This window comes from Bufo bufo, chromosome 1 (assembly GCF_905171765.1).
Source record: "Bufo bufo chromosome 1, aBufBuf1.1, whole genome shotgun sequence".
NCBI lineage: Eukaryota > Metazoa > Chordata > Amphibia > Anura > Bufonidae > Bufo > Bufo bufo.
In genome coordinates, this window is record NC_053389.1 from 35,273,762 (window position 1) to 35,297,556 (window position 23,795).

The 23,795-nt window shown below is 45.5% G+C and overlaps 1 protein-coding gene across 1 annotated transcript; it reads right to left on the minus strand.

Annotated features, from left to right (window-relative positions):
- Window positions 1-608: 608 nt before the first annotated feature.
- Window positions 609-22,967, minus strand: LOC120993263 (cysteine-rich venom protein 6-like). Its single transcript, XM_040421816.1, has 4 exons — window positions 22,925-22,967; window positions 16,600-16,663; window positions 15,707-15,742; window positions 609-1,062 (listed from the first exon to the last, which is right to left on the minus strand). Exons 2-4 carry the CDS (start codon window positions 16,634-16,636, stop codon window positions 713-715), a joined length of 423 nt encoding a protein of 140 aa, XP_040277750.1. The 5' UTR covers window positions 16,637-16,663; window positions 22,925-22,967; the 3' UTR covers window positions 609-712.
- Between the last annotated feature and the right edge of the window lie 828 nt (window positions 22,968-23,795).

A 23,795-nucleotide genomic window follows, 5' to 3' on the forward strand; every position in this document is an offset into this window, starting at 1 on the left:
ATGGGTCAAAGTTCTTCACAATGTAAAAGAATATGGCGGGCGCGAATATCTCCATATGTTCGCACGTTCGGCGAATCGCGAACAAGCAAAGTTCACCGCAAAACGACCGCCCGGCGAACCGCAAGGCCATCTCTATATGCCTGCAATAGAGTTGTACCTATACATAGCACAACTCCACAAAGTGAGCCTCCAATTGGGGGTTTTCTGTCAACTATGTAACCATCTAAGTCATACGTACTCACCCTATGTTACGCTTTACATTTCTGTTGTTTGCCTATTGCTTTGGTCTTTGTGGAGGACACTTGCCAGAGTGCCGTCTGCAGGATTCAAAATTTATATTTTCAGAACTATATCACTAAACTAAAGGAGAAAGTTATGCATCACTACCTGTCCTCGTCCACTAACTTGGTCTGTCAGCAGTTTTGTATCGAGAAAACTGCTGACAGATTCTAAGACAAAAAGACTTTGTTACAAATAAGAAGGATCACAATCAGATCAGTAGATCATTTCCACATCAATAAAGATTGACTGTGACCTGATCAGTCAAAGGTTGGTCAGTGAGTGGTCAGAGACCCTGATCACTTAATGAATCAATAAAAAAAGAGAAAAACAATTACTGCAATCACTTTATTTTCATTAGAAACATCTCAATATAATTGGATATGGACACTTTAAATTTTGATGAGCACTAATAACACACAAATAGGACAGTTTACTTGTTGGAGCCACTTTGGGGGAGATCCTGAGGAAGGACACATCTGTTGCTGCCAGGTAGGCGCTCATAGGTGGGTTTACAGGTGCAGCCTTTCAGACAGGCAATTAGGCATTTTAAAGGAGGTTTTACTTTAGGGCAGCGATTGATACATGAGGTATATGTTGTGTTGCCACTGCAGAGCTTGCAATTGTCAGTTTCCACACATTCACCTAAGCCATTATCTACAGTGCCGGTTTTGCAGAAACATCCTATAGCACACTTTTCGGCACAATTAGGCCTCAGGTTATCGCAGGTTGGTGGACAGGGGCTCCCACAATAATCACGTTTTTTGTCTTCAGCACAGATGACTGCAAAAGAAGGAGAGAAAGTTAAAGGGATGACCCAAAAACAGCCTACACCTTTCCAGAGGATGTTTGTACTATCAAGACTTTTCACATCAATGAAGCTGAACTGTAATACCAGACACAATTCATGTACAAGAGGGGGTTGTTTCTGAAAGCAGCCATTGTATTCTTGGTCAGACCCTTGCCTACCATAGAGGCTCAGCAGTCACATGACTCTTGAGGACACGACTTTAATAAGGCAAGACAATAACTACAGCGGACCATGGACGGGACATCAAACTTCTGGCCCACAGGAGACCAGATAAAGCAAAGACTGGAGCCTCGTTGTTGGAACAGAGCACCATTGAATATGTGAGTGGTTGTTTTTCTTTCCTGTAGACACTCTCCCAGCCCTGGATTGAATTTGTGTTGGGGTTGTAAAACCCCTTTAACTAACCAACAGAAAAAAACAATAAACCCGCAAAGAAATGTATGTAATAAAGGCAACCAATGTACAATATGTAAATATACTGAGTTCTTATAAAAGTGACCAAACAGCAACGATGGTCCTGTTGCGTTCCTTTATCTGCTGTGCTGATTAGAGACGAGCGAAGTTGAAAAATGAAAAATTTGATTTGGCAGCTTTGCCGAAGTTCACAAAGAAACTTGATTTGTTATGAATTACTTCATCACAGATCGCTTTCCATTTTACTGATGTTCAAATGTGGTTAAAATGGAAAATAATGGAATTGCTAAAACGGAAAGCAAAACTGAACACTGTAAACGCATTACATTTTGATCCATCCTCATGGAGTTCAATTAACGGAAAGCAGCTTTTCATCAGGTTTCTGTTCAAAATATCAGTTGAACTCTATGAGGGTGGACAAAACGGAATTCCATTTAAAGTGTTCTGTATCACTCTCTGTTTTGGAAATTCCGTTATTTTCCGTTTTATCCAGATTTGAATGGATTGCTATGGAAACTGAAACATTAATGTGAACCCCAAAATGATTTGTTACCACGAAGCGCGAGGAATTTGGATTTGTTTAGAACCAAATTCGGCTTTGGATGCTTTGCTCAACACTAGTGCTTATCTGCCAGTCCAGATACAGTATCTCACAAAGTGAGTGCACCCACCACCTTTTTGTAAATATTTTATTATATCGTTTCATGGGACAACACTGAAGATCTGACACTTTGATACAATGTAAAGTAATCAGGGTGCGGCTTGTATAACAGTGTAAATTTGTTGTGCCCTCAAAATAACTCAACACGAAGCCATTAATGTCTAAACCGCTGGCAACAAAAGTGAGTACAACCCTAAGGAAAAATGGCCAGATTGTGCCCAAAGTGTCAATATATTGTGTGGCCACCATTATTTTCCAGCACTGTTTTACCTCTCTTGGGTATAGAGTTCACTAGAGCTTCACAGGTTCCACTGGAATACCCTTACACTCCTCCATGACGACATCACGGAGCTGGTGGATGTTAGCGACCTTGCGCTCCTCCATTTCCGTTTGAGGATATCCCACAGATGCGCCTCTCCACTATCTCTTATGGTTAATATAATGTCATTCTTTGCATTAATCTCCAGATCCTGTCAAATGTGTATATTTATTTCCATGTTTGATGTACTGTGCCTGGTTCACCAGCAGATGGCGGCAGTATTGGCAAAACTAGTTTACCTGGAATGGAGCCTTTTGTTCCATTCTAGCCCTCTGTAGAGAGGGAGGAGTTTAGTTAGTGAAAGTCAGTGTGGAGTATCCCTTTCAAGGGGGAAGGCTGTGTGCCAGCCAGCAGAGCACCCTCAGCTCTGCTGGACCTGTAGGCCCATGCTACAAGCCTCAAGAGCCAGGGAGAGACATCTCCTCTAAGTAAAGAAAGCTAGAGACAGACCAGATGACAAAGTTAAGTTGCAGCATACAGCAAAGGAAAAGATTCCTATATAATCCTGTCAGCACAGCAGAGACAGAGAGTAACAGATGTAGCAGAGCCGAGTGTGTTTGCCTGCCAGAATTCATGCCAAAGCCTGCTGGTGACCAAGATAAAGTTGGAAGATTGTTGCCTGATGAAAGTTCATTCAAGTAAAGCGGTTATCAAGTTCATCACAAGGTCTGGACTCAATTTATTTCATCATCCCACCACCATTCAACTACCCCTTTTTCTGCAACGGACGGCCACGCCTGGGGTTCCAGCGTATCCAGGTAGGAGCAATGTGACAATTGCACTGCCTCATCTAAAGGGACAGTATAGGCTACTAGTGTAGATCGAGCACCAAAGTGCTCGGGTGCTCGGGCCGAACACATCGGGATGCTCAGGTTCTCTACCGAGCACCCGAGTAAGTCAATGGGAGAACCCGAACAATAAACCAGGCACCCCCTGCTCTGAATAGGGGAGGGTGACTGATTCATTGGAAAAGTTCAGAAATTGATGGAAACACCACTAAAATGGTTTGGGAACAGCATGGGGAGGATGTCTTGATGCATTTTGGACACCTAGGTCGCTGTGGGAACCATGTTGTCCGAGTAGTACTCCACTTTTACAGAATGACAATAATACACACAAAACTGAAAAAAAACAATTTTAGAGGAAAAATTGTTAAGAAACATTCTTTCCTGTATATTTACTTGTATATAAAGTGCAAGTGCTGCTAAAAATTACAAGGAAGAGGTACTCCGATACAACCTGTATATCACATAATGGAGGGACTCATTCTCATTGTGGTACAATTGTTCAGGTAGTGGGACTCCTACACTCATAAAGCCTATGCACTAAGTGAAAGGGCTGCCAAAAATTACAAGGAATCGGTGGTCCAAAACTCCCTTTGTTACACATAAAGGAGAGCATCATACACACCCTTGAAAAATTATGATTGATGGCCTGCCGGTGACCCTCAAAACATTTGGAGCAAGGGCCTGCTGATCTGACCATCTAAAACATTAGGGGCGAGGGCCTGCTGCCGCATTGGTTACTCTAGATAACCTCTGGGCTATTGCACGTCCCTGTGGCGGCGACGATCCATTCGGATGTCTGCCCTATCAACTTTCGATGTTCTTTTCTGCGCCTACCATGGTGATCACGGGTATCGGGGGAAGTTCAATGGCTGAAATCAGATTGGCTGTTGTTGCCTTGCCCCTTTTTTCCTAATTGTGAACCACCCAGAGAGGGTGGGTCAAGATATTAAAGCACAAGCGTCCAAGGAAGGCAGCAGGTGCGTGGCAATTACCCACTTCCGACTCGGGGAGGTAGTGACGATAAATAACAAGGAGCCCTGTTATTGGAATGAGTACACTTTCTGTTAACAAGGATCTATTGGAGGGCAAGTCTGGTGCCAGCAGCCAACTTGTTCCTGGCCTCCACAACGTTCATCCAGTGTGCCGTCATGGTGAGGATTGTGTTGACCAGACTATTGGCTAATGAGACTGGACTTGTAGGTGAGGGCCTTCTGCCACTTTGTTGACTCTAGATAACTTCTAGGCGATCGCACGTACCCGTGACGGCGACAATCCATTTGGATGCCTGCCCTATCAACTTTGGAGCAATTTTTCAACAAGGACCTTCTGGTATGGCACCGTTTTGCTTGTCCTCTCCACCATAGGAATGAGAGATGAGAAGTTCTCTTTGTAGCGGGGGTCAAGAAGGGTGAACAACCAGTAATCCGTGTTGTCTAAAATGCGTATAACGCGCGGGTCGTGGGAAAGGCAGCCTAACATGAAGTCAGCCATGTGTGCCAGAGTACCAACAGGCAAGACTTCACTGTCGTCATCAGAAGGTGAGCTGACCCTGTGAAAGATTGTAGGTGAGGGCCTGCAGGTGAGCTGACCCTGTAAAACATTATATGCGAGGGCCTGCAGGTGAGCTGACCCTGTAAAAAATTATATGCGAGGGCATTATATGCGACAAATAAGCATGTTGATATGATGGAAGAGGAGGATGAGAAAAGGAAGATTTAACTATATACCCTTTTTTGTGGTAGAAAGGGTGCATGGGAATACAGTGTATTGAGTACATTAAAGGGGTTATCCCATCATAATGATCACTGTTAAATCTGTTAATGATTTGACAGTGATCATTTTTGTAAATATACTTTATTAACAAATTCCCACCGATTAGGATAAAATTCATCCCCACTTACCTTATTGTTGTGACTCGGTCTCCTCTGGTTACGACCACCGCTCTTCTGCAAAATCCCGATGGTCGCGCTTGCCCAGAAGACTCCTTCTTTTCTCCCGGCCGGGCCACTCGCTGTCCTGAACGTGCACACTGCCGCGCATGCGCGACGGTGACTTCTTCCCGGCCAGAATAGTACAGAGTTGCGAACGCGCACGCCGGCTCTGTACTATACTGACCAGAAATAAGTCACATGGCGCATGCGCAGCGGCGTGCGCGTTCAGTCCAGTGCGCGGCCCGGCCGGGAGAAGACTTCAGTCAAGATGAAGCCCGCCCCCAGCCAGAATCCAGGAAGTGAACGCGCGGTGGCAGCAGGTAAGTATAAAAACGCAAAGTGGGATAACCCCTTTAAATAACACATTTAAAGTGCCTTTGTTTATCCGCTTTCCTCTGGTGGAGTCGAGAAGTCTGGGGCAATCCAGGCCTTGATCATTTTTATAAGAGTCAACCTATCAGCATTTTCAGTTGACAGGCGGATACGCTTATCAGTTATAATGCCACCAGCAGCACTAAATACCCGCTCAGACAAAATGCTGGCGGCAGGGCAGGCCAGCACCTCCAAGGCGTAGAGCGCCAGTTCGTGCCACATGTCCAGCTTGGACACCCAGTAGTTGTAAGGCACTGAGGGATCACTGAGGACGCTGACACGGTCTGCTATGTACTCCACCATCTTCCAAAACTTTTCCCTCCTTGTGACACTGCGCATCAGGGTGAGGGTGCTGGCGGGGTGTCATGAAACTGTCCCATGCCTTGGAGAGTGTTGCCCTGCCTCTTGGTTGCCCAAGGAACTATGGACTCTGCCGCCAGCATTTTTAGATGGAAATTTTTGGAGCAATTTTTCAACAAGGACCTTCAAGTATTGCACCATTTTGCTCGTCCTCTCCACTTGAGGAATGAGAGATAAGAAGTTCTCCTTGTAGCGGGGGTCGAGAAGGGTGAACAACCAGTCATTTCTGTAGTTTAAAATGCGTATAACACGCGGGCCATGGGAAAGGCAGCCTAACATGAAGTCAGCCATGTGTTCCAGAGTACCAACAGGCAAGACTTCGCTATCGTCATCAGGAGGATCACTCTCAATCTCCTCATCCTCTTCCTCCTTTTCTGCCCCCCCACGCTGAACAGATTAAATTAAACTTCCGCTGATGTAGCGGAGGCAACTGTCTCCTGCTCCTCCTCCTCCTCTTCCATTGTCCAAGATGGACGGAGGGTGGTCTGGCTATCACCCTGTGTAATGTCTTTTCCCCCATTTCCACCTTTTCCACATGCAAAGCGTCCTCCTTAATTGTGAGCAGCGAGCTATTGAGTAGACACAGAAGTGGGATGGTTACGCTGATAATAGCGTTATCGTCGCTCACCACCTGTGTTGATTCCTCACAGAGGTCAGACATCCATGCCCACTCCTCGCTCCTGATTAGCGGAAGCTGACTGGAAAAGCGACGACCATGTTGCAGCTGGTATTCCACTACTGCCCTCTGCTGCTCAAAAAGTCTGGCCAACATGTGGAACGTCAAGTTCCAGCGCGTGCTCACGTCCCACAACAGCCGATGAGTTGGCAAGTTAAAGCACTGCTGCAGCGTTGACAGACCGGCTGAAACTGTCGATGACTTGCGTAAATGTGCACACACACGGCGCACCTTCACCAGTAGATCAGGAAAATGGGGGTAGGTTTTGAGAAACCGCTGAAACACTAAGTTTAAAACGTAGGCTAGGCATGGGATGTGTGTGAACTTACCGAGCTCCAAAGCCGCCACCAAGTTACGGCCATTATCTCACACAACCATGCCTGGTTGTAGGTTGAGTGGACAGAGCCACAGCTCAGTCTGGTCTCTTATCCCCTGCCACAGCTCTGTGGCGGTGTGCTGTTTGTCTCCTAAGCATATCAGCTTCAGCACGGCCTGATGACGCTTCCCCACTGCAGTGCTACACTGCTACCAGGTACCGGCTGATGGCTGACTGGTGCTGCACGCGGATAATTCGGAGGTGGAAGCGGAGGAGGAGAAGTGGGGGTTGGAACCACTAACGTAGGTGCTGGCGGAAACCCTGATGAAATTAGGGCCCGCAATCCTCGGCGTCGGTAGCACCTGTGCCATCCCAGGGTACGACTCGCTTGCAGTCTCCACAATGTTCACCCAGTGTGCCGTCAGGGAAATGTAGCGTCCCTGGCCAAATGCACTTGTCCATGTGTCCGTGGTTAAGTGGACCTTCCCAGTAACTGTGTAGGTCAGAGCACGTGTGACGTTTCGGGACACATGTTGGTGTAAGGCGGGCATGGCACACCTTGAAAAATAGTGGCAGCTGGGGACAGAGTCCACAAGCCTAAATGGCAACATTTCCAGGGCCAGTAATTTTGAAAGGTGCTCATTTAGTGCTATGACCTGTGGGTCGGTGGCAGGGTATATGCGCTTGCGTTCAAATGCCTGGAGTAATGACATTTGGACGCTGCGCTGGGACAGGGAAGTGGATGTGGTCGCTGATGGTGCTTGCGAAGGTCCAGGTGCAGGGCAGGAAGCATCCTCACCTGCGCCTTCGACAGGTGATTGGCCAGCATGTACCATTAGGGGAAGAGGAGGCAGCGGTGTGACCCGCAGACACAGATTGTGGACCCAGGCATTCGTCCCATTAATTACGGTGCGTGGATGCCATGTGTCGGATTATGATGGTGGGGGTGAGGTTGCTAGTGTTCACTACACGCCCCGGCTCATTTTGGTGTGGCACAGGTTGCAAACTACTATTTGTTTTGTCGTCCGCACTTTCCTCAAAAAAGAGCCATACCGTGGAACACCTACCCCTTGGCAAGGAAAATTTCCGCAAGGGGGTTCTCCGTGGAACAGTTGCGGGCCTGTGTGGTGTGGCACGCCTTCTCCCTTTTGCCACCCCACTGCCTCTTCCAGCCTGTTGTGGTGCTACAGATCCCTCCCCCTCTGTATTGCTGTCCTCACTCGGCTTTCCACCTTCCCGGGTTGGGTCAGTGACCTCATCGTCCACCACCTCCTCTTCCACTTCCTCACTCTGATCATCCTCTTGATTTGTTGACCTAACAACAAACTTAGTGATTGACAACTGTGTCTCATCCTCTTCATCAACAACTTGAGACAGTAATTGCGGTTGACTCATTGGCAACTGTGTCTCATCATCATCCACCTCATTAAACACTAATTGCCGTTCCCCACTGTAATGGTCTTGTGATTGTGGATGCTTAAGAGGTTGGGAATCAGGGCACAAAATTTAATGTCCCTCTTCAAGCGTGCTTGGCGAGAGGGCACAATGAAGTAAGGGCGATGAAAAGAGCTCCTTGGAATTTCCGAGTGTGTGATCACTTGTTTGGCCAGACTCTCCATGGTGGGAGGAAGGAGGATCAGGGGGAGGATTCTGTTGACCAGACTCTTGGCTACTGAGACTGGACTTGGTGGAAGACAGGGTGCTGCTTAACCGATTGGAAACATTATCTGCCGCAATCCAACCGACCACCTGGTCGCACTGGTCTGACTTTAAGAGTTTTGTCCTGCGACGCCCTGCAACCTGGGACATGAAGCTAGGTATCGTGGATGATTGTTTTTCTTGTGCTCTGGCAGCAGGCACAGTTTCAACGAGCCCAGGGCCACGGCCTCTGCATGAACCATCAGCATCACAGACTTACCTGTCCCTTAATGCTCGCCTTATTCATATTAAATGTTATATGCACACTTGACACACAAGATGTGGCACGGATGTCACAGTTCACAGCAAGCACAGTATATGGAAAAAGTACGTAAAAGTATGGAAAAAGGAAAATAGATTCCACGTATATTTTTCCTATCTCTGGCCCTGACGCATAGAAGGTATTGCACAGATGTCACAAGTCACTTAAGACACCCTCTATAGATAAAGTATTGAAAATGATGGAAAAAATATACTAGTTTTCACTTATATTTTTCCTATCTCTGGCCCTGACACACAGAAGGTATTGCACAGATGTCACAAGTCACTGCAGACACCCTCTATAGAAAAAGTATTGAAAATGATGGGGGGAAAAAATGATGGCTACATTATATTGCTGCCAGCCTGCCACCACACACAATAGTCCTTAAAAAGACCTTTGGGTCTTTGAAACGTTTTTCAACTAAATAGATTGCGATCACACTCCCTACACTATCTGTCCCTTCCTAAGTGCAGCTCTCCCTGACTACAAATGAGCCGAACATGCGCCATCGGGTGCTATATAGCACCCGGTGACGTGTTACGGCCAGCCAATCACTATAATGCCAGTAGCCAACAAGGCTACTGCCATGACAGTGAGGGCAGTACTTACCTGCACGTTTATTGGCTGCATAGCAGCCGCAAAATGTGCGGGTTTTAGACTCGAGCATGGTGCTCGAGCACATGCGGTACTCAGCCAAGTACCGCCATGTGCCTAACATAGCGATGCTCGAGCCGAACAGCAGTTCGGCTGAGCATGCTCGCTCAACACTATAGGCTACCCTTACACCACTCTGGCATTCCTACACCTGGGTACCACCATATCACTAAAAGTGGGCCTTGTGCCCTCGTTGCTGCAATGCAACTGGCATCACAACAAACACTTATACCATCTTAAAGGGACCCCCAGGGCGCACCACCACCGTCCCTCCTTCTGCTGCACATGCTTGGCCAATCCAGCACCTTTGCCCTTATATTCTTTAGCAAAGCAGTGGTTGTCTTGGAGGTGTGTTTGGGGTCGTTATCATGTTGGAATACTGCCCTGCGGACCAGTTTCCGAAGGGAGGGGATCATGCTCTGCTTCAGTATGTCACAGTACATGTTGGCATTCATGGTTCCCTCAATGAACTGTTGCTCCTCACAGCTGGCAGCACTCACAGCCCCAAATCATGACACTCCCACCACCATGCTTGACTTTAGGCAGGACATACAGTTGCAAGAAAAAGTATGTGAACCCTTTGGAATGATATGGATTTCTGCACAAATTGGTCATAAAATGTGATCTGATCTTCATCTAAGTCACAACAATAGACAATCACAGTCTGCTTAAACTAATAACACACAAAGAATTAAATGTTACCATGTTTATATTGAAAACACCATGTAGACATTCACAGTGCAGGTGGAAAAAGTATGTGCACCCCTAGACTAATTACATCTCCAAGAGCTAATTGGAGTGAGGTGTCAGCCAACTGGAGTCCAATCAATGAGATGAGATTGGAGGTGTTGGTTACAGCTGCCTTGCCCTATAAAAAACACACACCAATTCTGGGTTTTCTATTCACAAGAAGCATTGCCTGATGTGAATTATGTCTCGCACAAAAGAGCTCTCAGAAGACCTACGATTAAGAATTGTTGACTTGCATAAAGCTGAAAAGGGTTATAAAAGTATCTCCAAAAGCCTTGCTGTACATCAGTCCATGGTAAGACAAATTGTCTATAAATGGAAAAAGTTCAGCACTGCTGCTACCCTCCCTAGAAGTCGCCGTCCTGTAAAAATGACTGCAAGAGCACAGCACAGACTGCTCAATGAGGTGAAGAAGAATCCTAGAGTGTCAGCTAAAGACTTACAAAAGTCTCTGGCATATGCTATGGATAACGTATCTACGATATGTAAAACACTAAACAAGAATGGATTTCATGGGAGGATACCACAGAGGAAGCCACTGCTGTCCAAAAAAAACATTGCTGCACGTTTACAGTTTGCACAAGAGCACCTGGATGTTCCACAGCAGTACTGAGAAAATATTCTGTGGACAGATGAAACCAAAGTTGAGTTGTTTGGAAGAAACACACAACACTATGTGTGGATAAAAAGAAGCACAGCACACCAACATCAAAACCTCATCCCAACTGTGAAGTATGGTGGTGGGGGCATCATGGTTTTGGGCTGCTTTGCTGCGTCAGGGCCTGGACTGATTGCTATCATCGAAGGAAACATTTATTCCCAAGTTTATCAAGACATTTTGCAGGAGAACTTAAGCCATCTGTTCATCAACTGAAGCTCAACAGAAAATGGGTGTTGCATCAGGACAACGACCCAAAGCATAGAAGTAAATTAACAACAGAATGGCTTAAACAGAAGAAAATACGCCTTCTGGAGTGGCCCAGTCAGAGTCCTGACCTCAACCCGATTGAGATGCTGTGACATGACCTCAATAAATCGATTTACACCAGACATCCCAAGAATATTGCTGAACTCAAACAGTTCTGTAAAGAGTAGAGTTGAGCAAACACCTAGATGTTCGGGGAGTTCGACCGAAATTTTAAAAAAAGTTCGTGTTCGGGACCCGAACTTGATCCGAATTTGGACCCGGACCCCATTGAAGTCAATGGGGACCCGAACTTCACTTTATTGCTTTCCGTTATAACATGGTTATAATGAAAAATAATAGTATTAGCTTTTTCAGATCTGAGTTTTCACGATCGTGAAAACTCAGATCCGACAGTATATTCTAACACAGAGGCGTTCCCATGGTGATGGGGACGCTTCAAGTTAGAATATACTAAGAACTGTGTACATAACTGCCTCTTGCTGCCTGGTAGCACCCGATCTCTTACAGGGGCTGTGATCCGCACAATTAACACCTGAGGGGTTAATTGTGCAGATCTCAGCCACCTGTAAGAGATCGGGTGCTGCCAGGCAGCAGGGGCCATACCCCCCTCCCTCCCCAGTATTAAAATCATTGTTGGCCAGTGCGGCGCCCCCCCCCACCCCCCCTATTAAAATCATTGGTGGTTAGTGCGGCCCCCCTCTATTAAAATCATTGGTGTCCAGTGCGGCCTCCCCTCTCCCCCCCACACCTAATTAAAATCATTGGTGGCAGTGGCCACAGGTTAACAACCTCCCTCCCCATCATTGGTGGCAGCGGAGCGGCAGTTCCGATCGGAGTCCCAGTTTAATCGCTTGGGCTCTGATCGGTTACCAAGCAGCCAGGACGCTACTGCAGTCCTGGCTGCCATGGTTACTTAGCACTTTTAGCAGCATTATACTTACATGCGCTGTCTGTGGCCAGCCGGGCGCTCCTCCTCCTAAGTGACAAGTCTGTGCTAAAAGATATGCGCCGCACAGACCTTTCATTTACCAGTAGGAGGTGCGCCGGCCGGCCACAGACAGCGCATGTAAGTATAATGCTGCTAAAAGTGCTAAGTAACCATGGCAGCCAGGACTGCAGTAGCGTCCTGGGTGCCATTGTAGCTAATCGGAGCCCCAGCGATTAAACTGGGACTCCGATCGGAACTGCCGCTCCACTGCCACCAATGATGGGGGGGAGAGGGGGGTTGTTAACCAATGATTTTAATTAGGGGGGGAGAGGGGAGGCCGCACTGGACACCAATGATTTTAACTGGGGTGGGTGGGGGTGGGGGGGCCGCACTAGCCACCAATGATTTTAATACTGGGGAGGGAGGGAGAGGGGGGCCGCAGTGGCCACCAATGATTTTAATACTGGGGAGGGAGGGGGGTCTGGTGCGGCACCTGAGGGGTTAATTGTGGGGATCACAGCCCCCTGTAAGAGATCAGGTGCTGCCAGGCAGCAGGGGGCTGTTATGTCCACAGTTTTCAGTATATTCTAACTTTAAGCGTCCCCATCACTATGGGAACGCCTCGTTGTTTAGAATATACTGTCGGATCTGAGTTTTCACAATCTAACTCAAATCCAATGGTATATTCTAACATAGAGGCGTTCCCATGGTGATGGGGATGCTTCAAGTTAAAATATAACATCGGATTGGAGAAAACTCCGATCTGATGGTATATTAATATTACCCGAACACCGAACCCGAACCCGAACTTTTACTGAAATTTCGGGTTCGCTCAACCCTAGTAAAGAGGAATGGTCAAGAATTACTCCTGACCGTTGTGCACGTCTGATCTGCAACTACAGGAAACGTTTGGTTTAAGTTATTGCTGCCAAAGGAGGTTCAACCAGTTATTAAATCCAAGGGTTCACATACTTTTTCCACCTGCACTGTGAATGTTTACATGGTGTGTTCATTAAAAACATGGTAACATTTAATTCTTTGTGTGTAATTAGTTTAAGCAGACTGTGATTGTCTATTGTTGTGACTTAGATGAAGATCAGATCACATTTTATGACCAATTTGTGCAGAAATCCATATCATTCCAAAGGGATCACATACTTTTTCTTGCAACTGTACTTGTCCTTGTACTCCTCACCTGCTTGCCGCCACACATGCTTGACACAATCTGAACCAAATAAGTTTATCTTGGTCTCATTAGGACACAGGACCTGGTTCCAGTAATCCATGTGCTTAGTCTGCTTGTCTTCAGCAAACTGTGGGCTTTCTTGTGCATCATCTTTAGAAAAGGCTTCCTTCTGGGACGACAGCCATGCAGACCAATTTAATGCAGTGTACGACGTATGGTCTGAGCACTGACAGGATGACCCCCAACCCTTTAACCTCTGCAGCAATTCTGGCAGCATGTTTACTTTGAAAACACAACCTCTGGATATGACGCTGAGCACGTGCACTCAACTACTTTGGTCGACCATAGCGAGGTCTGTTCGGAGTGGAACCTGTCTTGTTAAACTGCTGTATAGTCTTGGCCACCGTGCTGCAGCTCAGTTTCAGGGTGTTGACAATCTTCTCATAGCCTAGGCCATCTTTTATTGTGTAACAATTCTTTTTTAGATCCCCAGAGAGTTCTTTGCCATGAGGAGCCATGTTGAACTTCCAGTGACCAGTATGAGAGAGATGACACCAAATGTAACACACCTGCTACCCATTCACACCTGAGACCTTGTAACACTAACGCGTTACATGACACTGGGGAGGGAAAATGGCTAATTGGGCACAATTTGGCCATTTTTACTTAGGGGCGTACTCACTTTTATTGCCAGCTGTTTAGACATTAATGGCTGTGTGTTGAGTTATTTTGAGGGCACACCAAATTTACACTGTTAAACAGGTCGTATACTGACTACTTTATATTGTATCAAATTGTCAGATCTTCAGTGTTGTGAGATACTGTGTATATAATCCAAGATTATTACAATTATAGTGTATGCAACGAGAATGAATAATTCACACAGGGCTTCATAACATAGAGGACATTGTCAGAAGCATTGCTCTGAGAAAACTGGTGTGTGAGGTCTAGTTAATCTGATCAAATCCTTCATCAGAAGGTTCTTCTTTCATCAGGAATCTTTACAAAGGAAGATGTTTCTTCAGAAACATGTCATGACCCAACCAACTATCCATACCTAGTGGCGTCACTCACCTGGCACTAAGTACCTCATGGATTTTGTATGTCAGAGCAGCACTATTAACCGAGGCCTCTCCGTTGTGAGACTCCATCTATGCATTACTTTCTGGTGGTACATGTTATACTTGGATTTTCCTTAGATTACATATCCTGATCAGCAGATAAAGGAATTTAACGGGAAATTCCATTTATGAGGCAAACCTCATCATTGGTCACTTTCATTGTAACTCTGTAGAGTATAATACAGTTAAATATTAAACACCGGTTGCCTTTATCATATCTGTTGTTTTGTGAGGACGAGTTAGTTGTTTTTGGTTTGTCACCAATAATAGAAAGTCTGAAAGGGAATGATGATTTTTAATAAGAAGGAACACTACAAGTAAAACCGAATTATGCCTAGTGCAGGGTCTGGGGACTTTACATGAAAAGCATGACACGGAGATTCATTTGAACCCATGCAACTAGGCATAATGCAGCAAACCAATTAGGCCTGACGTGTCCCTTTAAGAAAGAAAATAGTCCCTAAACTGGCATTTCAGAGTCCCATTTTGTGATGGAAGCTGCATCCAGATGCTTCCTACCCTGGTCAGATGTTCTGCCTACACTTACCTTCCCCTTCTGTTAAAGGGAACCTGTCATCAACTTTATGCTGACCGCACTGAGGGCAGCATAAAATAGTGACAGAAGTGCTTCAGCGTGATGTCATTAGCTAAAAGTAAGTGGTTGCTGAGGACCAGCATCATAATCATTGCAGCACAGGCCTTGAAAAGAGTCAGATCTACTTGTGAAGAGTCATGGTTATTCCTAATCTTCTGCTCTCTCACCTATCTGCTGATGATAGGCAGTTGTCTCCTAGAGAGAAAGAGAGATAACTAGGTAGAAGACTGTCAGTCATCAGCAGATGGGCAGGGAGAGCAGGACTTCATGAATAACCATGACTCTTCTCAGGTGGCCGTGACTCTTTTCCAGGCCCGGTCTGCAATTATTGTCCTGTTGTTTCTCGGCAACCACTTACCTTTAACTTTTAAATAACAGACCTCTGAAATCAACTCACCTGTCTCTACTTTATAATGCCGTTAGTATGGGCAGCATAAAGTTGATGACAGGTTCCCTTTAAGTGAGTGATGGGAAGAAACATCAATTCTGAGCCCATTTTATGGCCGGAGCAGCAGGTGTCACTTTGACTAATGGACTGTTACCCGGGAACTAGAGACTCCATATGGAGAAAACTAAATCTAATGCTTATATAGCAATAGTAATTATATAATGTAGAATATCACATAGAACAAAATCTGGGGACAATTAAATCCTTACTTTCTGATTCTGTGGTCACCAGAGCGAGGAGCACACCTTCAAAAAGAAAAAGAAAAATTCTTAGTACATATAGAGTAAAATCCAAAGAACACATACAACGTGAGGGGTTATAACGAAACTGGTATATAAGGGTGTCAGCAGTCCAACAAGATGAAAGGTATGAGAGGGACTACTGAGGTACCAGCTACAATAGGGTCTGGCCACCACAAAGGTCCTCTTGAAAGTTATAAAATTGACAATAATGCTATAGCCCCTCCCCCCCACCATCAATAATAATTTGGAAGTATCTGTCTTCTAATGAGCAGACAGTAGAGATGAGACTACTGAATACTTTCATTGCCCACCAAGGACCAGACGTTGACTGTACCACTGCCTGTAAGGATTCAAACATTTTACTAGAAATTTTGAGAGACTATGGTCTTTTACGGGAAGGCTTATATTTCTCTTACAGCAGATGGTAATGACCTAAGGGACATCACTATATGTTCCTACAATGTAGTGAGGTTCACAAATCTGTGATTTTGTAGGCTCCACCTTTTGAGGACAATCTACTTGGTGGCACTGCTGTATTCCTTGCTGGTCCTAGCTAGTACTGAGGAAGATTCATCAGCTTCAGAAACATAGCGAGGTAAGGGTTTATTTCTATGTAGCTGATTGGTATCATATAGTTCAGCAGATAAATTGATCTTGAGATTGTGCTGAGACTTCCTGCTCTGAAAGGGAGAGAAAGAGCTGCTAGAGTCTGAAATCTAAACTCTTCATTGATTATCTACAGAGACCCGAGTGACAATGAAATACTAGTAAAATAAAAAGTAGAAACCAATGCTTTTACTTGGGGATGTAATTTGCAGTAAGAACCAATAGTATACAAACATATTATATGTGCAACTCACTTAGGGATATCAGCAGCAATGTGATTGTTCGTGTCATGTTTAACTGGGAGGTCTAACTTTTTTCCTGTAAATAATGAATTGAATTGATTAGAGTGATCAAACATCATCAGAGGTCTCCAAATATACTTATAGGAATCACACTTTGTCTGTTCTTGAACCAAGTTGCTTCCCCACTCCCAACACACACACCATGATGGCACATTTGAGTAAATAAGTTGGATATTTTCAAAGTATGACAACTTCATTTCAGATTGAAGTCACATACACAATCTACTGATGGATGTGGGTGCAGCTTCTCTAATCTCTGGTGATCTGTAGGGGAAGCACAATGTGGCCGCTCAGTTTCCCTGCAGTGGCCACTTCAGGAGAAATGTGGTATTACATGTCAGCAATACAAGTGAATATGCATCTAGAAATGGCCTTGCAGTTCGCCCGGCGGTCGTTTCACGGCAAACTTTGCTCGTTCGCTATTCACCGAACATGCGAACATATTGCAATATTCTTTTGCACTGCGCCTAACTTTGACCCATGACACATCCATCAGGTGGGACAGGACAGCCAATTGAGACGTTTCAGCACATGGACATACACTCACCCTATAACAGAACCCGATCTGGCAGCCACTTTACATTCTGTGATTTAACAGTGTAGGGAGAGGTTGCTTTGTGGAGCAGGGACAGACTGTTAGGGACACCAAACGCTAGCTAATGGGGCCACAAAAGTCCTATTAAGGACTGGTATAGGTGTGCTACCGATAGGTGTGATATACTGAGGGGTGTGATATACTTATAATACACTTTCTAACATAGAAAGTATATTATAGTGCATTTGTATTGTGCAGCAGTTGTGTGCGGTTCTGCTGCGATACCACAGGTATATAGAGGGACAAGCGTTATTGGAACAACTATTTGCAATGGGTGTGAAATACCTGTTAACCCACAAAAAAAAAAAAAAGATTGAGGGGTGCGATATCCCTGCTTCCACAAAATACTGATTAAGGGTTTGATATACCTGCTTCCACAAAATACAGATTGAGTGGTGCGATATACTTGCTTCTACCAAATATTGATTCATGTGTTCTATATACCTGTTTCCACAAAATAATGATTGAGTGGTGCGATATACCTGCTTCTGCAAAATATTTATTAAGGGGTTCTATATTCCTGCTTCCACAAAATACTGATTGAGGGGTGCGATATACCTGCTTCCACCAAATATTGATTGAGACCTGCAATACACCGGCTTCCACAAAATACTGATTAAGGGGTGATATATACCTACTTCGACCAAATATTGATTCAGGGGTTCTATACACCTGTCTCCACAAAGTAATGACTGAGAGGTGCGATATACCTGCTTCGATAAAATACTGATTAAAGGGTTCTGTATACCTGCTACTACAAAATACTGAATGAGGGGTGCGATGTACCTGCTTCCACCAAATATTGATTGAGGCCTGCGATACACTGGCTTTCACAAAATACTAATTGAAGGGTGCGATATACCTGCTTCCACCAAATATTGACTGAGACCTGCGATATACTGGCTTCCACAAAATACTGATTAAGGGGTTCTATATACCTGCTTACACAAAATACTGATTGAGGTATGCGATATCCCTGCTTCCACCAAATATTGATTCAGTTGTTCTATATACCTGTTTCCACAAAATAATGAATGAGTAGTGCGGTATACCTGATTCTACATAATACTGATTGAGGGGTTCTATATACCTGCTTCCACAATATACTTATTGACGGGTGTGATATACCTGCTTCCACAAAATACTGATTAAGGTGTTTGATATGTATGCTTCCACAAAATACTGATTGAGTGGTGAGATATACCTGCTTCCACCAAATAATGATTCAGGTGTTCTAGATACCTGTTTCCACAAAATACTGATAGGGGGTGGAATATACCTGCTTCTACAAATACTGATTAGGGGTTCTATATACCTGCTTCCACAAAATACTGAATGAGGGGTGTGATGTACCTGCTTCCACCAAATATTGATTGAGGCCTGCGATACACTGGCTTCCACAAAATACTAATTAAAGGTTGTGATATACCTGCTTCCACCAAATATTGATTCAGGGGTTCTATATACTGGCTTCCACAAAATACTGATTAAGGGGTGCGATATACCTACTTCCACCAAATATTGGTGCCCCACCCGCTGATTCCCCCAGGTGAATACTAATGAGCGCTTCCATTATGGAACCGCTCATTAGTACCGAAGGACCAGGAAGTGATGAACGCTCTGCACTTACCACTTCCTGGTCCTCGGCTGTCGGCTGTGCACGCTGTATGTGCCAGTTCAGAGCACAGTCGACTGAGGAGAAGCAGGCGGCATCCAGGAGCAGGAGAGGTAAGTGTTTTTTTATTTTATAAAAAATGTGGCTGCTGGGGGCATAAGGGGGCTAATGATGAGAGGCATATGGGGGCTAATGATGAGAGGCATATGGGGGCTAATGATGAGAGGCATAATAAGTGTCATCCACAGATGCCCCCATAACAGTGTGTCTTCCACAGATCCACCATAACAGTACGCCTGCGCACTGATGAGAAACAGAAATAAGGGGAAAGAATCCGCGGAAGCAAGCAGAGGACGGCACAGCAGACGACTGAATAGCTTCTTTTGTAAGTAAATTGTTTTATTATAAATGTATCCCTGCATACCGAAATTCTCTCGTATTTTGTAATCTTATTTATATATACTTATTTTGTTTTTGCCCCCCCATTTTTGACTGTGGTATCTTTGTGCCCCCATATATTGTTCCTAGAGTCGCCACTGGGTTTGATTATACCTGCTTCCACAAAATACAGATTGAGAGGTGCGATATACCTGCTTCCACAAAATACTGATTAAGGGGTTTGATATGCCGACTTCCACAATATACTGATTAAGTGGTGCAATATACCTGCTGTCACCAAATATTGATCCAGGTGTTCTATATACCTGTTTTCTCAAAATATTGATTGAGCGGTGGGATATACCTGCTTCTACAAAATACTGATTAAGGGGTTCTATATACCTGCTTCCACAAAATACTGATTGAGGCGTGCGATATCCCTGCTTCCGCAAAATACTGATTGATTGGTTTGATGTACCTGCTTCCACAAAATACTGATTGAGGGGTGCGATATATCTGCTTCCACCAAATATTGTTTTAGGTGTTCTATATACCTTTTTCCACAAAATACTGATTGGGGGGTGCAATATACCTGCTTCTACAAAATACTGATTAAGGTGTTCTATATACCTGCTTCCACAAAATACTGATTGAGGGGTGTGATATACCGGCTTCAACCATATACTGATTGAGGCTTGCGATATACCTGCTTCCACAAATACTGCTCTTCTCTAGGGACTTTGGCATAGGGTCATTTTGAAAATGACAGGCAGAGGATGAGGCAGGTGCAACAGGCCAGAGCCAAAGTGGGAAGTTGGAGAAGGTGCGTATGATTATGTCAAAGGACGCACCGGGGTTGGTTTAGTGGTCACTCAGCCTTCCGCTTCTGCACCCTCCTTATCCTCTGTATCTGCACCCTCCTCACTATCTGCTGTGTGCACCCCCAAAGACACCACCACCACCAGCATAGCCTTTCCACTCGAGTCAGAGGAATTATTTTCACATTCATTCTCAGACCTTACCGATGCTCAGCCATTATTGGCATCGGATGATTTAGAGGAGGTAGCAACGGCCGCCATCCAGCGGTCTGACGACAGTACCCAGATCAGCCAAGAAGGGTGGTCCCCGCTGTTACTGCCTACTCCGAGATATCTAATGTCAGTGGTGGTGAATTTGACAATGAAGATGTGTCAATGGATGTCACATGGGTGCCCACAAGAGAGGAAAAGGTGGGGAGTTCAGAGGGAGAGACAGAGCAGAAGATAGGGAGGAGAAGGAGGAGAAGCAGGCAGAACTCGCAGTGCACAGGAGGCAAAAAGCAGACTGCAAATGAATCTGTAGCGAGCCATCCACCATGCACGGTTACATCTTGCGCTCCCAGGACGCCGGCATATGGCTCCGCAGTGTGGGCTTTTTTTAACGTGTCATCTGCTGACAATAGTGTTGCCATCTGCAGCCTGTGCTGTAAACGCATAAGTCGCGGTAAGCCCAACACTCACCTTTGGACGACTGTCTTAAGAAGGCACCTGGCCTCTCATCACCGTGCCCAGTAGGAGCAACGCCGTCAGAACCCACAAAGCCACACTCCCGGCGCTCCACGTCCTGCCTCTTCTCCTATCTCCTTCCATTTGTCCTCCACTACACCTTCCACCGTGCCGTCGTCGCATTCATCTGGCAGAAGGCAGGCTTCCGTGGCCCAAATGTTCGAGCGTAAAAAGTTGATGACGCCTGCTGGGTTGTCGGAACTGCTAGCCCGCCAACTACTGCCATATATACTGGTGGACTTGGAGGCCTTTAGAAAATTTGTGGCCATTGGCACACCGCAATGGAAAGTCCCCGAAAGAAAATATTTCTCACAGAAGGTCATCTCAGAGCTACATGGCTACGTTCAGTGGCAAGTGAATATATCTCTCGCACACAGTGTCAGTGCCAAGATACACCTGACCACAGACACATGTTCTAGCCTACACAGACAGGGAAGGTACATAACTTTTACTGCCCACTAGGTAAGCCTTCTGACGGCCGTCAAGCATGTAACCCGTGGCACCCGTGTGGATTTGGTGTTCCCGCCATGGAATGCATGCAGGCCTGCCTCTTCTTCTCCTCCTCCTCCTCCATCCTCCGTCTCCTCCTCGGCTGACTCCTCCTTTTCAACTGCTACCGCCTCTTCCGCTGCCCCTCACAAGCTCCCCAGAACCTATTCGACTTGCCAGGTGAGACGCTGCCATGCTGTGCTACAGCTGTTGTGCCTGGAAGCCAAGAGCCACACCGGTCCTGCACTGCTTTCAGTTCTGCGGTGACAGGCCGATCAGTGGCTAACCCCACTCAATTTGACAGTTGGTAAAGTGGTGTGCGACAACGGTGCCAATCTGCTAAGCCCGCTGAAAAAGGGCAAAATGACACACGTGCCATGCATGGCACACATCCTGAACTTAGTTGTGCAGCGATTCGTTGCCAAATACCTCGGGGTCCAGGACGTTTTGCGGCAGGCCAGAAAAATCTCTGGCCATTTTAGAAGATCTTACACGGCCACGGCTCGCCTTGCTGACGTTCAGCGGCGACACCACCTGCCCATCAGATGTATGATTTGTGACAGCACAACACGCTGGATCTCCACCTTGTATATGCTTGATAGGCTGCTCCAGCAGCAACGTGCCGTTAACGACTACCTGTACTAACTCTGCGGCAGGACAGGTTCTGGGGAGCTTGGTTTCTTTTCTCTGCACCAGTGGCTGCTAATGAGCGACGCATGCAGACTTCTGCAGCCATTTGATGAGACCACAAAACTGATCAGTCGCAGCCAGAGAAACCCCTGGACTACTGGGTGTACAGGCTTGACCTGTGGCCAGAGCTTGCACAATTTGCCATAGAAGCCTCACAGCTTTTAACTAGCAGAAGTCTGCAAAGGGTTTAAAATTCCTACCACATCTCAGTTGGTGTTCCTGAGAGGCTGTGAACAGGTGAGCTCTTTGCACCAGTTCACATGCGGTGCTGGACGGTGGCCGTCGCTACCTTTGTGCTGTGCTGGTGGAGTAATGGGACCCAGGGCCTTGGTGGCTTTTCTGCACAGTGGGTGCTGTGTGGGTACTGGGTCCCATTGCCTGCTGGAGCGGTGTGGGGGCGCGATGATCGCCGCACGGTGCCGCGCCAAAGTTAGAGTAGGTCCCCACTTTAAAGAGGCAACCTTGTCGTGGTAAGTGGGCCTATGCTCTTTGATCAAACTGTATACTAATGCCTCCTAATAGTGCATAGCAATAGATTTATAATAGTGCTGTATAGCCATGTTTTATCATGCTGAAATTTAAAACAGTTGTTATATTAAAAGCATAGTAATGAGGATGTGCGATTTAGATTCTCTCTCACATATTGGATACTTTGTATTTTTTATATATTGGCTAGCCTCAAACTGCTTTCCAGTGGGTGATAAGATTTTAGGAAGGACTTTGCCTCCTCATTTGAAAGGCAATAGAAGAAAATAACGGATAAGAATCTGCAATATGAGCCTGATCCTGCTTTATAATCTAAGAGTTGGTAGAACCAATCTCTGGATCCTTCGTATTGAAGTGCATGTAGAGGTATGAACCAGCCCCAAAGTGAGGCCCCTCTGTGATGTTAGTACATACCTATCATATTGGGGAAATAATATAATATCTTTTCTTCCAGATAAGAGTAGAAGCTTTGGTACATACCTGGATGATGCACTGTGTATTGTCTTCTGGTGATGCAGGGATATTACTGGTGCACTATTATATATACATTGAGGGTATGGGTGTGATCAGGGTGTGTGATCGGTGACCTAGTTTTGGTGTATAATGTGTCATTGATGTCATTATGTAATATGTAATTAGTGAACCAGGAATACATGAACATTATGATCTGAAGAGCTGGTGCAACTTTATGTAAATCACTAGTGTTGAGTGAAGCGAAGCATCTGAAGCAGAATTCGGCCCAAAGTTTAGGAAAACTTTGATTTTAAATTAATCCAAATTTCCTCCGGCTTTGTGGTAACGAATCATATTTTCCTAAATGGCGGCTGCACGTGTTAGAAAGTAAAAGTAAGTGTAGAGGAGAGAAGCCTCATAACGCAAGATCACAAATAATGCCGTGCGGCCAGCCAGTCCTCAGGTTGCCATCCCCTTGTGATGTCACAGCTAGGCAGAGCCATATTGCTGCTACCTTGACCGCAGGGGCAATGTGTGAGTGTGGTGGTCTGATGGGTGTAGTAGTTGGTACTCACGTTTCTGCAGCTCCCTGGGCCGGCGTGCAGTGATGAGAAGGAATTACTTCGGGGCACATTCTGGTGTTAAGGAATCTCCTGCCAGATGTTGGTTGAGGTGCCCTTGATGGTATAGGGTTTAAGGTGCAGGGAATGCAGGGTCAGAGATTTCATTAATGCACATTTAACTCTGTATTCACAATTATTGAATAATGTGTCACAGAATTTTAATATACATTTATCACGTTTATTATTGTGGTATGAATTACACTGGATTTTGGGTATGAAAAAATGATTGAATTTTGTTTTAATTTTAATCATGCACACATAATTATGTTATTGTA

Bases quoted from the DNA above. Each gene is read 5' to 3' on its own strand.
- LOC120993263 (XM_040421816.1), bottom strand. From the start codon at position 16,636: ATGACACGAACAATCACATTGCTGCTGATATCCCTAA. The intron at 15,743-16,599 runs GTGAGTTGCACA...TTCTTTTTGAAG, and splicing joins ATTGCTGCTGATATCCCTAA to GTGTGCTCCTCGCTCTGGTG. The intron at 1,063-15,706 runs GTAAGGATTTAA...CTTCTTTTGCAG, and splicing joins GGTGACCACAGAATCAGAAA to TCATCTGTGCTGAAGACAAA.